The 17,000-nt window shown below is 51.7% G+C and overlaps 1 protein-coding gene across 4 annotated transcripts; it reads left to right on the forward strand.

Annotated features, from left to right (window-relative positions):
- The first annotated feature begins 125 nt into the window (after positions 1-125).
- GANAB (glucosidase II alpha subunit) lies at positions 126-15,812 on the forward strand. Of its 4 annotated transcripts, none has more exons than XM_053924417.1 (25): positions 126-213; positions 3,049-3,153; positions 3,304-3,412; positions 3,651-3,778; positions 6,208-6,387; positions 6,819-6,884; positions 7,689-7,762; positions 7,937-8,020; positions 8,113-8,209; positions 8,451-8,631; positions 9,214-9,367; positions 9,567-9,802; positions 9,883-10,009; positions 10,098-10,177; positions 10,402-10,545; positions 10,670-10,766; positions 11,077-11,178; positions 11,355-11,598; positions 12,457-12,521; positions 12,709-12,785; positions 12,898-12,972; positions 13,133-13,246; positions 13,372-13,484; positions 13,639-13,739; positions 13,868-15,812. In XM_053924417.1, the coding sequence occupies exons 1-25, from the start codon at positions 176-178 to the stop codon at positions 13,975-13,977; spliced, it is 2,901 nt and encodes a 966-aa protein (XP_053780392.1). In that variant the 5' UTR covers positions 126-175; the 3' UTR covers positions 13,978-15,812. The 4 variants fall into 4 exon arrangements, with proteins under 4 accessions (XP_053780392.1, XP_053780394.1, XP_053780393.1 ...); XM_053924416.2 differs by lacking the exon at positions 126-213 and adding an exon at positions 1,645-1,665; XM_053924419.1 differs by lacking the exon at positions 6,819-6,884.
- The last annotated feature ends 1,188 nt before the right edge of the window (positions 15,813-17,000 follow it).

A 17,000-nucleotide genomic window follows, 5' to 3' on the forward strand; every position in this document is an offset into this window, starting at 1 on the left:
GCCTCTGCCCTCAAACCCCGCCCCCTATGAGCATTTAGAGTGCTCCCTCCGCCAATGGGGGAGCCGCTCGTAGTCGGGCCAATCCAAAAGCCGGAAAGGGCGGGCGCTAGGATACGTGGCTCGACGCGTGCAGGGGGAAGGGAGGCTCGGGGTCAAGGAGCAAACCCGGCACAAGATGGCGGCGGTAGCGGCTGTGGCTGCGCGTAGGAGGCGGTGAGGAGTCCGGAACCCTGGGGCGTGCCCGGGACGCCCCCAGACCCCCAAGCCCCATATTTCTTCTTGTATGCCTTCCTGAGACTCTGCCATCCCCAGCCCTGTGAGGACTATTTGTCTCTTTGGAGGAGGCCTCAAGCGCCCCAGCTTTCTCGCCGTAGATCCGCGCGGCGTTGGGGGCCCATACTTTTGGTGTTTCTCACTCCGGCCGGAGGCTCAAAAAGGCCGCAGCCTGCGCTCTTGGCTTTGTCTGCTCTCAGCCGCCGCCCTTCCCTGGCGGCTCGCTGAGATTAACGCTGCCTCCTCTTTCCTGCAGTGCGCGGGGCCGTCGGGGCAGGGGCGAGATGCGGCCGGGCCTCCCGGAACGCAGCCTGCAGCCGGCCGTCCCGCCTGCACTACCCTTCTTGCCCTCCTCCCTTCAGAACCCCAGACCCTGCCCTGTCCTTGTCTTCTTCACGTAGACACCAGCCCTGGCTTGTGCGGTGTTCACGCTCAGTGGGCACGGCTGGGGCAAGATCCAGTAAGTTCACAGTCTGCCTGGATGATGTTGCTCAAACACAACATGTAATCGGTCTGCGCTCTCGAGTTTATGTTACCGAAAAACGGTTCGAAAGAATCACCAGCTCCACAAGGCGTTTACCAGGACCTAACGGATGTACTGGGGTGGGAGAGGCGTGTGCTGTCGCCAGCAATGAAAAAAGCGTGGCACGTAAACCCAACTCTTTGGAAGCCTGTGATTCGAAATAAACGGGTGCAACTTGCCCTGTGGCTCATTCCTGATTTGGGGTTTTGGACCACCTCTGGCTCAGGGCCATTTAAAGCGTCCACTGAGTTCCTGGGGCCTTCCAACAGGTCACATCTGAAGGATTTAGGAAATCCTGTCCCCGCTTGCACTTCTCCAAACTTATTTTATAGATCGTGCGAATAGGACTCCAGAGGGTATTTCACGCACTGCACTTCCGGTTACTGCTGCTTCGGACAGGTGGCCATGGGTTCAGAGGGTCAGGGTGCCCGTTGCAGGCACTCCTCAGAACCTGGGCCACATGCCTCGCTGTTGAGTTTTCTGGTGGCGTTTCTGCTGCACGTTTGCTACAGCTGATTCCTGCTCGGCGTGTTAAACTACAGCGCCTGATGTTTTCCTCAGCTTTCTGTCGGGCCTTGGCTTGGTACACGCTTCTGGAACTGGAGGGCCTACTGTGTTCTGTGACCTCCTTTCTGGTGGTTTTCCTTTCCTTTAGTTTTCAAGCAGATACTACGACTAGTGCTCGATACTTGTGTGTAGTAGGCCCTAATCTTTAGTTTTCCCTTTAGCAGCTTGCAGTTTTAATGCTTAGAAGAGGCCTGTGTTTTTGTTTGTGGCAGCTCTGGGACTACCCCCGTCAGTCACTGGGAGAGCATGTTTAAAACGCAGATTCTTGGTCTCTGGGAAGCTTCATTTCATAAGCACTGCAGGTGATTCTTAACAGACAACTAAAGTTTGAGAACCCCTGTTTAGGATATACTCATAATGGATGAATGTATCATTCAATTAACTTGTTTAAATAAGCCTATTAAGTCCCTCATTTGCCATTTGAAATTATATTGAGGAAGTGGTAGTTTATGGTAACCTTGGGGTGATGGGCCTCGGTGGGACAGACCCCACCGGTGGCTGGGATGCTGTGTTGTGCATTATGAAGCGGGCCCTGGAGACGGGCAGAGCTGAGTTCAGTCCCATTTTCACCCCTTACTAGCTGTTCAGCCTTGGATGAATTGTTGAACCTTTTGTGCCTCCATTTTCCCATCTGGAAAAATCTCAACCCTACAAATTCACCAAGAAAACAAAGGAAGGGAAAGGAGGCAGTGCAGATGAAGACGTGAATCTTAGCCGTGGTTGCTTACTAGAGTTCAGGAAGCTTTTGAAAATTTTCGGATGCCCAGTCCTCTTTTCAAACCCATTAACAGAATTGCTGGGGGTGAGACCCAGGCATCGACAATTTAAAAAACTACACAGAGTTGCAAATCAGATAGAAAGCAGTTAGCCAGGCCCCTGGGGGTACATTCGAATTCAGTACAAGCCAGCTAGTTTTAGTCTTTCCAGGCTTAGGTAGAGATAGTGGTGACTTATCTTGAAGACACAGGAGTAAAGATCAGAAGAGCGGGGTGCCGGGGACGTTAGGACCCTAGCAGCTGTGACCAGGCGGCCAGCTGAGGGTACATGTGTAACTTTTTCACTGTAGCTCTACCCGCTACCTTCTGGAAAGGCATGGCTTGCTCTGTCTCCCTCTTCCACACACGTGGTACCACCACTTCCCCTGGGATTGGCTGTTATCACTCCTTTACTCTGAGAGGCTGATGTAACCAGAGTCAATACCAGGGCCTCCAAAGACCAGAGATCCAGCCTTTTGTCCACTTCCATTGCCTTTTTATTTATTTTATTTTATTTTTAAAAATATTTTATTTATTTATTTTTAGAGAGAGGGGAAGGGAGGTAGAAAGAGAGGAAGAGAAACATCAGTGTGAGGGAAAAACTTCAATCAGTTGCCTCTCATATGTGTTCTGCAACCCAGGCATGTGCCCTGACTGGGAATCGAGCCAGCGACCTTTTGCTTGGTTGGACGACCCCCAACCGACTGAGCCACACTGGTCAGGGCTTCATTGCCTTTTTAAAGGGGAGGTGTGAGTGAGCCAACTTCTTGGGCCTGACAACTTAACCCCATGCCCACCTGCCTTCTTTTCTATTCAATGGGAATCCATCTTTCCTTTTTTCTGAGTTGTCTTTTAGGGCTGTGGCCTTTACCTCTGAAAGTGAGGCCCTTTCTGACCCCTTACTGATTGTTCCCTCTTTTTTCTCCTTAGGTCTTGGGCAATTTTGGTACTGGCTTGTTTAGGGTTCTGCGTGGGAATTACCCTTGCTGTGGATAGAAGCAACTTTAAGACCTGTGAAGAGAGTTCCTTCTGCAAGTATGATATTCTAGGGGAGTGGGATGGAATATAGGGTAACGTGGGCAGTATGTGTGTGGTAGATGGGGTAGCCTGGGGATACTGCAGGTCATAGGGGGACCTACGAGCATTGGGGTGCCCTCCCACCTTCTTAACCATTTTACCTGGCAGGCGGCAGCGAAGCATACAGCCTGGCCTCTCTCCATACCGAGCCTTGCTGGATTCTCTGCAACTTGGTCCTGATGGCCTCACAGTCCATCTGATCAACGAGGCCACCAAGGTCAGGGGAGAAAAAGAAGTCTGGTGGGGGTGGGGAAATGGCTGAGGGTAATTCCGAAAGGGGGAACCTACAGCCAGCATCCTGTCCTAGCCTAATCTTGGGACTTTGCCTTTGTGTGGAATTCAGACCTCAGGCCCCATAGGCAAAGGAGGAGGAGGCCCTTCAGGAGAGAGTGGGTTCAGAGGGCATTCCGTTGTGGTTCTCTGCCTAATCCAGAGCCCCACCTCTGCCCCCACAGGTGCTGCTGCTGCTGGAGCTCCAGGGGCTTCAGAAGAACATGACCCGGATCAGGATCGATGAACTGGAGCCCCGTCGGCCCCGATACCGTGTGTCAGACGTGTTGGTAGCTGATCCCGCTACCGCTCGGTAAACTTTTTTGGAGAGATGTATCCATTAAATGGCCCTTTTCTCCTCCTGGTGAATTTTTACCTAGCATCCGACCTTTCCCACATTGGAGTAATAGCTCACAAACACCTTGCCACTCTCCTCAACCTCTCCCAATCTCTTCCTCTGTTTCACTTGATTTCTCTTTCAATTTTTGAGCTTCACTCAGCAGATACTGCTTCCTCTTCTGTGCCAGGTCCTGGGCAGGGACACGAGAGGAAACAAGCAAGGCACAGATCTTGCCCTCCAGGGATGCAGTGTCTCTGTGGTTGGTTCCCTCCTCCCTTCACTTCTCTTCCCTTTCCCGTCTCATTTCTTTTCTTTCTTTTTCCTTCTTTGTCCAGGATAAGATTACTCAAATCCTTTGGTCATGACTCACTGACATCGTTGTTCCATGCATTGCTATTAAGTGTTTAATTTAGAAAATAATGTAAACCTTCCATCAAACCCATCCGTGTAGTTCTCATTGTCCTGTACCCCTGACTCCCCCAGTGGTGATCGTTAGTCCAGAGTGTATCGTTCCCTTGGCTTTTTGTTCTTCCAGCTGTACTGTGTGTGTGTGTGTGTGTGTGTATCAACACTTATACATACTGGGTATTTATGCCTAAGCAATAAATTATGTGGTTTTGTTCATTTTTGAGCTTTATAGGGACATTCATCTTAATGAATGTCTTGTGGGGTCACAAAACTTTATTGCACGTAGTTTGTTTTCACTACTGTATGATGATGTATGAATGTATCTCGACTTACGTATCCATTTCTGTGTTGAAGGACATTTGGGTTTCCAGTGTTTTGCTATTCAGAGTGTTGGCGTGAATATCCTTGTCCACGTCTTCTGTGTCCCTGCGCAGGGGTTTCTCTTTGGTGTGTAGCTAAGGGGAGGAGCCACAGAGCTGTAGATTATGGAAAGGACCAGCTTTCTAAGATGATGCTGCGGTGGCGTACCTGTTCACACTTCCACAGTGGTGCCATCGGACTCCATTCTGTCGATAGAATGGGTGTGGAATGACTCCATGTGCTGGTTTTGGCTCGGTTGTCTGTCCCGGTTTATTGAAGAGACTGAGCATCTCTCCATATGCTGTCCGTCATTCTAGATGACTAGTGTGTGAAGTGGCGGTTGCCAACTATGCTTATTTTCCTTTTGTGTTGTTTGTCCTTACTGGTTTGTAGAAATTTATTGTCTTAATAGTAATTAAAAAAAATTTTTTTTTAACTTAGTAAATCTTAGAGAGAGAGGAAGAGGGGGAGAGAGACAGAGAGAAACATTGATTTGTTGTTCCACTTATCTATGCATTCGTTGGTTGATTTTTTAAAAATCTTCGTTGTATTTTTTTCCCATCACCATTTAGTCGCCTTGTACCTATCTTCACCCATGGCTGATTCTTGTGTGTGCCCTGACCAGGGATCGAACCCACAATCTTGGCATATGGGGATGACGACACTCCAACCCACTGAGCTGCCTTGCCTCTTGTACGGCTCCAGCTGGGGATCTGGCCTGCAACCCAGGCATGTGCCCTGACTGGGAATCAAACCGGCTACCCCTTCGTTTGCAGCCAGCGCTCAGTCCACTGAGCCACACCAGCCAGGGCAAAAAAGATTTTTTTATTTTAAAATAGTTTTAAATGTATAGGAAGTTGCAAAAATATTTTGAGAGTTCCTATATACCCTCCCTTTCTATTTTCCCCTGTTAACATTACTTTGGTACATTTGTCCTATCTAATGAATTGATATCATTGTTATTAACTAACTAAAGTCCATATTTGGTTCAGCTTTCCTGAGCTTTTACCTAGTGCCCTTTTTCTGTCCCATGTAGGGTGCCATGTTGTATGAGTTGTTGTGTCTCCTTAGACTCCTCTAGTCTGGGACAGTGTCTCTAACTTCTCTTGTTTTTGTCGATCCTGAAGGTCTCTTTCCGTAAATAGAAGTTCTGAATTGTAGCGTTGTCAAATGTATCAGTCTTTTACCGTCTGGTGTTAGCATTTATAAATAAGTTATTGTGTTTAAATACTTCTTCTCTACCTCAAGGTCAGAAAATTATTTGTTTTTGTTTTTTCTAAAGATTTTACTTTTAAGTGTTAAGTCATAATCTGTGGGGAGTTGATACTTGTATCCAGTATGAGGTACAATGCTATTTTTTTCCTTTCCAGAAAATTTGTTTTTTATCTCCATTATTGACTGGTTCTTCTTAGTCCTCCTGGCCTCACCGAGCTGCCATGCCACCTCGTTCCATTGCAGAGTTCTAAATGCGCTTCGGTCTGTTTCCAGGCTCTTTGTCTGGTTCCTTTGCTCAGTCTGTCTGTCCCTGCACTGTCCCCACACTGTCTATAGCTTTTAGCAGGTCACCTTTCTCCTGACGTGACTACGCTCTTAGTCCTTTCCACGCACTTCTGTCCCTTTGCTCTCTTCCCCAGGCTTTCTGTCTCCGGCCGGGATGACAACAGCGTGGAGCTCACCATGGCTGAGGGGCCCTATAAGATCATCCTGACGGCGCGGCCATTCCGCCTTGACCTGCTGGAGGACCGCAGCCTTTTGCTCAGTGTCAATGCCCGAGGACTCTTAGGTTTTGAGCACCAGAGGGCCCCCAGGGTCTCGTGAGTACAGGGGTCGGGACTAAAAGCAACCTAATGTGAAAGAGCCTAGGGGTATTGTGGGGTCTGGCATTGGGTCCCTGGGAGAAGACAGGGTGGCAGGACAGTCAGGTAAGGGCTGAGGGCTGGGAGAAGCTGTCAGGGAGGGTAGGAAGCAGGCGGGATCGCAGTTTTCTTCATTTTCTCTGAGGACCAGGAGGCAGTCACTTTTGTCCCTGAGCTATAGCCTGGGCACCCCCTCTGAGAGGCCTGCCTGGGTCTGCCTTTCCTTTCTCCCCTTCTCATGTCATCACATTTCCCAGATTTATTTCTTCCTCTCCCCCCTACCCCCCATCTCTGGAAGTTTGTCACCTGAAACTCACTTTTATGTTTCTGTTTTTGTGTTGGTTTTGTGCCTCCTTTTTCCCTTCCCTACCCATCTCCTCCTGCCCTAGTTTCTCGGATAAAGTTAGTCTCACGCTCGGTAGCATTTGGGATAAGATCAAGAACATTTTCTCTAGGTAAATTCATGGCCATTTGTACTGTATGTGTTCCTCTGCCCTTACCTGCCCTTCACTCTGACCCCCAGGGGAAGGTGCCCCAGACCCTTCCATGCCCTGCCCTTCACTCACCTCTCTCTCTCCAGCTGTGTGGTATCTGGTCCCTGTTCCCTGTTCTCCTGACTGGGGCCCTCTGGGAGAAGGAAGATGAAATATTGGAAGTCCTTAAGGAACGTAGGGAGCTTCTTGCTTTGCCAAGAGGTGGAGACCTGCTGCCTGTTGCTGGGGTTCCTGGCTCTCGGCTGGGGTGCTCTGAAGCGCAGGGCAGAGCTGCTTGCCAGCTGCCCTTGAAAGCATTCTTTGGCACAACCTCTTGCTTGAGTCTTTGCGTATGTCTGTGGAGGCTTCATCATGGTATGACCCACTTGCCTTTGCAAAGCCCTGTGTTGGGCCAAGAGGCTGCGGCCCAGTGAAGGCATTCGGGGCCAGAGTCTCTCAGTGGAGGCAGCAAAGCCAGGACTGGCATTCCGACCCCAGGCCCTCGAACCTGCCTGTCTCTTGGAATGCTGGCTGATGATTTGGGCCCATATGAAGAAAGCATCTCCTGGCGGCATTTACTTCTCATTTCCCTTTCTCATTTCTCTCCACGTCCTTTGCACACTTACACGGTCACTGGGGGCCCTCTCCAACCTTTAACATTCAGTCCCTTCCTCCAATGCCTTCGTTCCTTTGGACCCTTGGCTCTCTATTCCCTCACCCCTCCTTCCACTAGCCCCTCGTCCCTGCCCCCTCTGGATTGGAGCAGACAGCTCTCCTACCTTCCAGGCAAGGATCAAGAGACCCAGCTGAGGGCGATGGGGCCCAGCCTGATGAAACACCTGGGGATGGTGACAAGGCAAGTTGGTGGGGGTGGGTGGTTAGAGCACAGGGCTGGCTGGGAGGTTGGAGGGGAAAGGCCCACAAGAAACTTGAGCTTAGTTTCACTGTCAGGGATGGGATTCAGAAAACGGGCAGGGGAAGAAAGAGAATTGGTGCATGATTGGGGAGTGGTCTGCTTTTCTCCTCACAGCCAGAAGAGACCCAGGAGAAGGCAGAGAATGATGAGCCAGGGGCCTGGGAGGAGACATTCAAAACTCACTCGGACAGCAAGCCATATGGTGAGGGCCAGGGAGAGCCTTGGGCAGGGGTGCAGGGCGTCCTTGCCCGGCAGAAGCTCTGGAGCTCTTCCTTTCCTTTCCTTCCCTTCCAGGCCCCACGTCTGTGGGCTTGGACTTCTCTCTGCCAGGCATGGAGCATGTTTATGGGATCCCTGAGCATGCAGACAGCCTGAGGCTGAAGGTCACTGAGTGAGTCCCGGGGTGACCACAGGATATGGTGGACAGAGGGGTCGGCAGTGTGGGAGATGTGCATGCAGATCGGGTGCTCTAGACAAGCACGAACCACTTCCCGTGCCCAGATCACGTTTGGTGACTGGAAGATTCTTTGAGAAAGGGTAGAGGGCCCACTTCGTATTCCTCACCTGTGTCTTTGGGATGGGGTTGTGTGTGCCAGGGCCTGGGGCCAGTCTGTCTGTCTGTCTGCCTGCAGGGGTGGGGAGCCGTATCGCCTCTACAATTTGGATGTGTTCCAGTATGAGCTCTACAACCCCATGGCGCTATACGGGTCTGTGCCTGTGCTCCTGGCACACAGTCCTCATCGGGACCTGGGCATCTTCTGGCTCAATGCCGCGGAGACTTGGGTTGACATATCCTCCAACACTGCGGGGAAGGTGAGCACACAGGCAGGTGGAGCAGTGAGGGAGGGAGTCTTGAGGCCTAGAGACAGATGGGTATGCTGGGGCAGTAGCTCTGAAGAGGCTGGTGGAGTAGCCCATTTGGGATTGAGTGAGAGAAGGGGTCCTGGTCCTCGTGAGCAGCCATTGAGTTCCCCAGTCACTGCAGAAGGCACACACTCGGGGGGCAGGGATTGCCTGCTCTGCATTTGTTGTCAGGACATTGTCATTGGGCATGCATGGTGTGCGCCATAGATTTCTAGGTGCCGGAGGTACATTGCTCTAGAAGGTAGGAGAGGGCCTCACTCAGGCAGGCAGACAGCGGTTAAACGGCAGCAAGGGCAGGGTGTGTGCAGTGGTGGCAGGTGCTAAGAGGTGCGGCAGTCATGGGGGACGGGGCAGCGGTGCTTCAGATGGTGGCGTCCAGGAAAGCCTCTCTGAGGGGGTGACATGTGATCTCAGCTCAGTGACTCGTTAGGAGCCAGTGTTAGGAGGATTTTGAGGAAAACATTGCTGCTCTGTCTTTGGGTTGGTGAACGAGAAGGTGGGTGTTGGACCTCTCTCTGGTACCCTCTACAGACCCTGTTTGGGAAGATGCTGGACTACCTGCAGGGCTCGGGGGAGACGCCACAGACAGATGTCCGCTGGATGTCGGAGAGCGGCATCATCGATGTCTTCCTGCTGCTGGGGCCCTCTGTCTCTGATGTCTTTCGGCAGTACGCCAGCCTGACAGGTACATGGCCTCCGCACTCCGTCAGCCAGCAGCCTCCTGTTCAGCCTTTGTCTTCTTGAGAGGAGTGACTGCGTTTTCAGGAGTCTTATACCCCTCAGCCTCCCTGTAGTTTACAAACCTCCCTTAATTTCTGGGTGTCCCCACTGGCCCCAGGTTGCCCTGACTCCATTGTGACCCCCGTGCCTCGCTGAACCTGCAGGGACCCAGGCTTTGCCCCCGCTCTTCTCCCTCGGCTACCACCAGAGCCGCTGGAACTACCGGGACGAGGCCGATGTGCTGGAGGTCAGTCAGGGCTTCGATGACCACAACATGCCCTGCGATTTCATCTGGCTGGACATCGAGCATGCTGATGGCAAGCGGTACTTCACCTGGGACCCCAGCCGTTTCCCACAGCCCCTCACCATGCTGGAGCACTTGGCCTCCAAGAGACGGAAGGTAAGAGGACTACAGCCATGGTTGGTCTTCCGACAGAGTAGCCCTGGAGAGCTCTGATCACCCATGTTCCTTGCTCCCAGCTGGTCGCCATCGTGGATCCCCACATCAAGGTGGACTCTGGCTACCGCGTACATGAAGAGTTGCAGAACCAGGGTCTGTATGTTAAAACCCGGGATGGCTCTGACTACGAGGGCTGGTGCTGGCCAGGTAGGTGGTGCAGGCCCAGAACTGAGGGGGAAACTGTCAGAAGGCCAGGGAGGTAAAATGCTTGACAGCCACCCTTAACTTCTCCTAGGTGCAGCTGGTTACCCCGACTTCACCAATCCCACGATGAGGGCCTGGTGGGCTAACATGTTCAGCTTTGACAATTACGTGGTACGACAGGCCTCTCTCTACCTGTCTTTCCCACCCTGCCTTCTTGAATTGGTCATTCTCCGCTTGTTAATCCTGCTGTAGTTGGTTAACTATAATATATCAGGGGGACTTGATGATCCCTGAGAAATGCATCTTTCTGGATTCTTAGGAGCTCTTCGCTCTGACATTGTCTTCTTTCTCCCCTCTCTGTTTTTCTGTCCCCATCTTCTTCCTTGTGTTCTTAGGGCTCAGCTTCCAACCTCTATGTCTGGAATGACATGAATGAACCATCTGTGTTCAATGGTCCAGAGGTCACCATGCTCAAGGATGCCCGGCATTATGGGGGCTGGGAGCACCGAGACGTGCATAACATCTATGGCCTCTATGTGGTGAGGGACTGAGGGCTCGGGAATGTGCGTGACACCTATGGCCTCCGCGTGGTGAGGGACTGAGGGCTAGATGACAGCTGGCCTTTGCTCCTCACTACCCTTCCTGTCTCCTGTCTCCACTCAGCATATGGCGACTGCTGATGGACTGGTGCAGCGCTCTGGGGGTGTGGAACGCCCCTTTGTCCTGAGCAGAGCTTTCTTCGCTGGCTCCCAGCGCTATGGTAAGATTTGGAGAGCAGAGCTGAGGGAGAGGGTGTGAAGGCCAGATGGGAAGAGCCGTGGACCTAGGCCTAGATGGCAGAGAAATCTGTCCACGCAGCCATCCTCTGAGAGCTGCACTCTGCACCCTGCCAGCTCTGCACTCTAAGGGAGCAGGGAGTGGGAGGTCCATGCAAATATTGTTGTGAACTCAGCCATCGTCAACAGGACCTTGGGGGCCCCAGAGCAGATGTGGCAGGTCGGAGAGGTCAGCTATATAAGAGGCCGAGCCCTTTCACTGTAGGCAAGCTTCCTCCCTCTGGTCTTCCTTAGGAGCCGTGTGGACAGGGGACAACACTGCCGAGTGGGACCATTTGAAGATCACTATCCCTATGTGTCTCAGCTTAGGGTTGGTGGGACTTTCCTTCTGTGGAGGTGAGAGGGGGAGGAATCTGTGGTCCTTGGTCTGGTGGGAGAGGGGCAAGGGAGAGGACACAGGACCTGGGTGTGAACAGAGAGCCGGGAGTCCAGCTTGGGGCCTTGGGGAGCTCCTAGGCAGCAGCCCTCCTTCACCCTCTTTTCCAACCTGCTTCCTCCCTCGCCTCTCCCAGCTGATGTGGGTGGCTTTTTCAAGAATCCAGAGCCAGAGCTGCTTGTGCGCTGGTACCAGATGGGTGCCTACCAGCCGTTCTTCCGGGCACATGCCCACTTGGACACTGGGCGGCGAGAGCCGTGGCTGTTACCATCTCAGTACCACGACATAATCCGAGATGCCTTGGGCCAGCGGTACTCCTTGCTGCCTTTCTGGTATACCCTCTTCTATCAGGCCCATCGCGAGGGGATTCCTGTCATGAGGTGAGGCACTCGGTTGGGTCTGAGTGGGCTGGGGTGGCTGGGGGACAGTGGGGACTGGGCTCCATCTCTGAGCCTCTTTCTTCACTCACCAGGGCCTTGTAAGGAGAAAAATGTGGTTTCAAGGTCAAAAATAACTGGAGACTAATGGGGGTGAATAGCAGTAGATGTTATTGAGTGCTTATGACATGCCAGGCATTATCCATCACTGTCTCCACACCTGAAACAAGGCAGACAAGTGCCCTACCCTTGTGGAACATACATTCTTGGGAGGAAGCAAATACATAAATTTAAAAATTTGCCAATAATGACAAGCTCTTTGAAAAAGTGAAAGAGAATAATGGAAGTAGGATCCACAAGTGGCCTTTCTGAGAAGAAGGCCATGTGAAATGAGGCCTAAATAATAACCAAGACAGGTTTTCTAGAAGGAAGAATGTTTCAAATGGGAGACCCCAAGTGCAAAAATTCTAAAATGGAAATGAGTTTGTTGGGTTCCAGGAGTAGGAAAACGAAACACAACAACCACCACAAAAACAAGGGTGCATCTCGGGTAAGGAGCCACAGGGAATGGCGGGGCTGAGATGAGAGAGAAGAGTCTGACCTGGTCCAGGGTGGCCCGGTGGCCCCTGGAAGGCTGCTGCACAGACAATTTCAAGAGGGGACAGGGCAGGGGGAGTCAGGGAGACGGGCTCGGAAGTTAGGTGAGGTTGCATCGCTGAGGTGTGATGCCCACCCCCACACACTGTCGGGCTGTGAGCACCTGGGTCTTACCAGTGCTGTTCTTACTAGTTCCTGGGGTAGCATCTTTGACATCTGCCTAAATAGCAAGTGTCTTCCTTTCTTGTCTTGCGTACTTCCTAGGCCCCTGTGGGTGCATTATCCTCAGGACGTGACCACCTTCAGCATAGATGACCAGTTCCTGCTTGGTGAGAAATGGGGAGGACAGGTGGTGGTGGGCGGGCCGAGAAGTAAGCACTTGTGGGCGGGAGAGAGTCTGCAGGTGCACAGGGAGGGGCGAGTGAATGAGCTGGTGGTACAGGAGGGCAGGCGATTTTGTGCTCCCTGTTTGGGAACTGATCTCCTTAGCTCTGAGTTGACTCTGGTGTGTTGTAGGGGATGCCTTGCTGGTTCACCCTGTATCAGACGCTGGGGCTCATGGTGTGCAGGTCTATCTGCCTGGCCAAGGGGAGGTGAGTTAAGGAAGGGCGTGGCGGGGAATGATGGGTGGTGGAGGCTAAATGGGGTAATTGGGATGAGGGCCCTGTGTGGTGAGTGACCACATATATCTCTCGTCACCCACAGGTGTGGTATGACATTCAGAGCTACCAGAAACATCATGGTCCCCAGACCCTGTACCTGCCTGTAACTCTAAGCAGTGTGAGTATGCCAGACCCACCTCCCGGCTCCATCTGTCTGTAGCTTTCCAGAAGGGGAGAAGGTATGCGCATTGGGGTCCAGTACTTAAGTGGGCACAGTTGGGCCGCAGGGCCAAGCTGGACAACAGGAGAGCTTCACCCCAGCATTGCTCTTGCCCTAGATCCCCGTGTTCCAGCGTGGAGGGACAGTCGTGCCTCGGTGGATGCGAGTGCGGCGTTCTTCAGACTGCATGAAGGGTGACCCCATCACTCTTTTTGTTGCGCTCAGTCCCCAGGTGAGAGCAAGGCAGGCGTCCTGTCCAGCCCTCTGCCTACCTTCCTAGGACTCAGTCCCCTGGGGTGGGCCCCGCCTTCCTTCCCTTTTGGGCTCAAGCTCTCACCTGTCCCACTTCCTCCTCAGGGGACAGCCCAGGGAGAGCTCTTTCTAGATGATGGGCACACGTTCAACTATCAGACTCACCATGAGTTTCTGCTGCGTCGATTCTCATTCTCTGGCAACACTCTCGTCTCCAGGTAATGAGGTGCCCATCCTGCCTTGGCAGCCTCTGGAGGAGGCAGGGCCTCAGGGGCGCCTAGCTCACTGTGCCCTTTTCGTGCTCTGGGTCTACTCCTTCCTTCTACTCTGACATCTTTTTCCCTGGTGGGCACCCATTTTTGCTCCCTCTAGCTCAGCAGACCCCAAAGGCCACTTTGAGACGCCAGTCTGGATTGAGCGGGTGGTGATAATAGGGGCTGGGAAGCCAGCAGCCGTGGTACTCCAGACAAAAGGTGAGTGAGTGACCTGGCACCCAGGGTGAAGAACGGGGGGCAGGGGCAGGGTTGGGGACACTTGCCTGTTGGATGAGATGCTGTAGCCTGTTGCTGTGACTACAGCAGTCTGTCTTCTTCCTCTACAGGATCTCCTGAGAGCCGCCTGTCCTTCCAGCATGACCCTGAGACCTCTGTGTTGATCCTGCGCAAGCCTGGCGTCAACGTGGCATCCGACTGGAGTATTCACCTGCGATAACCCAAGGGATGTTGGGGGTGGGAGGTGTGATGAGAGTTACTCTTCCTTCTGCCTTGGAGTTTGAACCTCCCCGGACTTAACCTTTCTCATCCCAGGACCAGATTCTGCCAACATCTGGGCAGGATGAGAGGGCTGCCTCTGGGCGCCGAACTCCTGTTGTGGTCTCCCAACCTCTCCTGCCCATTGACTCCGAGCCACCCTTTGTCCCCCATTCTGTTGCTCTATCTGGAGCACATTCACCTGTGAAGACCTGGGGCCCACAGGGTCCTTGCTTTCCCTTCTCTTTTTGGGGGGTCCTGAATCCTCCAGACTGTCCATTCATGCCTCTTGGGTGTCAATGCCATTTCTTGAAAGAAGTTGAGGGCAGTGAGCTTTAGGGCTCCTTTTCTTCTTCCCCTTCCCTCCCCATGAGACTACTTTCCCTCTTTTTTATTTCCTCCCCCTGGCTCTTCTGTGTCACCTTTCCCCCTTTTGTGCCCCACTGATGCACTGGGACCACTCCTTACCTGACACGGGATGAATGGGTCACAGGAGTGAGGTTGCTGGAGAGCTTCCTCTTCCCTCTCTTCCAGCCTTCCTCCCCCATTCCTTCAGAGCTGCTGCAGTTCGGACAGGGGCAGTTCTACCTCCCCTGCCCCTTAGGGGAAAGAAGTTTCCACTTCTTAAGTGGGGGTGGGCATTCAACTTTTTTTGTCCCCTTGAGGGGCATTCGAGATGGAGAAATCAATTGCGGTTTTATTGAATCACAGTTGCCTGTATTTATTGCTGGGAGAAGGCTGAGGGTGGGAGGAGATGATCATGTGTGCCCTGGCTTGGCCCTAAGCCCTGGGTGGGTGGGGAGGGGGAGGGGGAGGATTAACTGGGGATGGGGGGCATATTTGTGACCATTTTTTTTTTACTCCCTCTTAGCTCCCAGCTGTGACAGGTTTTGATAAAAGGAGAAACAATAAAGAGAAAAGATAACTGTTGGGTGTCTGGATTCTGGTTCCGGTGTGAATCACAGGTCCTTAGAAGCCTAAGGGCCTGGTGTTTTCATGGAGCCTCAGCACAAGCCTTGTCCATTCAGAAAAACAAGCAAGTCAAGCTTTCCTCAGTTGATAGAAGGATCCTACAAGGTCAATAGATAGTGAATAAATTATGCAGTAAACCTGATGGGGGAGGGGGAGGGGTTCACCACATAGCAGACCTGACAAGCTCAGTGACCAAAAGTAACCTCACAGGATGGTCTGATCGCAAATTTCTGCCCTGGATGGTGTGGCTCAGTGGATTGAGTGCTAGCTTGCAAGCTGGAGGGTTGCTGGTTTGATTCCCAGTCAGGGCACATGCCTGAGATGTGGGCCAGGTCTCTGGTAGGGGGTGTGTGAGAGGCAACCACACATTGATGTTTCTTTCCTTCTCCCTCCCTTCCTATCTGAAAATAAATAAAATCTTTAAAGAGAAAAACAAATTCCTAACTGGACAGGTCATAGCTGGTAGTCACATCTCAGGCCAGAAAGGTCAGTCTGTAGGTGAGCTCTGTGCATCGTCCTTTCGCATCCAGGGTAGCATCCCTTTGAGATGTCAGTAGTTTTCTTTCCTACCCCTGGAAGGCACAACCACCGTCACCAGAGCGTGAGACCACAGAACCCTGTGTCACCTCGTTCCCCACATACCGTCTCCACGTGCTGTAAATGTTATTAACTATTCCGTACCCACCTATGTAAAAGAAGTGTCTCCATTTTGCCTTTCGTCTGTCCTATTTCCCTGCTCTGCTTTCTCCTTAATCTCCCACCAGTGAATTTCATGCACCTACCTTCAACCTTTGATTCTAACGTATAAAATGAGCTACAAAACTTCCATTCTCCGGAGCATTTGAGGATTTGTTCCCTGGCCTATGTGTTCAGTTTGGCTCAAATGAAGTAAAAAAAGTACAGGTTTGGACCTTTCTTACATTTACAAGATTTTAGTAGGCCTAGTATTTTAATGGCGGTGACCAGAGCTGATGGGGTCACTCGAACAGAAATAGCTTTATGGTCAGATGGGTTCGCATGAAAGGCTGCTTCTCTTTCGTTAGAAGCAATTTTTTGAAAATCTCCCACTGTTTTAGTGACAGGAAATAGTTTTTTTCCACTTTGTAGACTACAAATCTTAGAGATGGTTTTGCAAGGAAACTTTTTTTTTCCCCTAAGGAAGAATACTTAGGATCTATACATCATAAAGAGTGTGGGGAGGAAAAATAATTTTCATTTTCTAATTTCTGGCTGGTCTAATAATTGAATGAAATTCCTAGGACGAAATAACCAAACTTACTATGTTATATACATGTGGGGGTTCCCTAAGAATAGGGGGCCAGAGGGCAAATCAGCCATGTAAGGTTTACAGTCATTCCGACCTAAGCAGAGGGAGGCAGGGGTCTGGAACTTCAAAAGGAACGTAGGCAATTCACAGGTAGGAGAGAAAGAGCAAACGTCTGGTGAAGGCACTCCTGCCTGGCCACCCAGAAACAAAAGGACACAGGGGAGTCTCTAACACACCTGCTAGATTTCCCCCTGCTTGCTACACTTAGTTCTGGTGATGGTAAGGTGATAGTTCCCTTCCTTTAAACATGTTTTTCTGAATTCCTGTAGGCAGGTAAGGGGTGAGGGTGGGGGTAGGAGGCTCTTGAGTCATTTGTTAACAAAGACCACTTAGAGCCCTGGCTGGGGGTAGCTCAATGGGTTAGAGTATCTCCCTGATACACCATCATTGCAGGTTTCTTAAAAATGACCAGCTTAGAGCCTTGGCCGAGTAGCTTCTCTCAAATTGAAAAACATATTCAAGAAATCATGGAGCCTTGGCTGGTGTGGCTTGGTTGGTTGGAGCGTTGTCCCATGAACTGAAAGTTCTCGGGTTCCATTCCCAGTCAGAGCACATGCCTGGGTCATGGGTTCAATTCCCAATTGGGACACATATGAGAAGGTAACCGATCATACCCTGGCTGGTGTGGCTCAGTGGATTGAGCACCGGCCTGCAAATCAAAAGGTCTCTGGTTTGATTCCCAGTCA

This window comes from Desmodus rotundus, chromosome 5 (assembly GCF_022682495.2).
Source record: "Desmodus rotundus isolate HL8 chromosome 5, HLdesRot8A.1, whole genome shotgun sequence".
Taxonomy (NCBI): domain Eukaryota; kingdom Metazoa; phylum Chordata; class Mammalia; order Chiroptera; family Phyllostomidae; genus Desmodus; species Desmodus rotundus.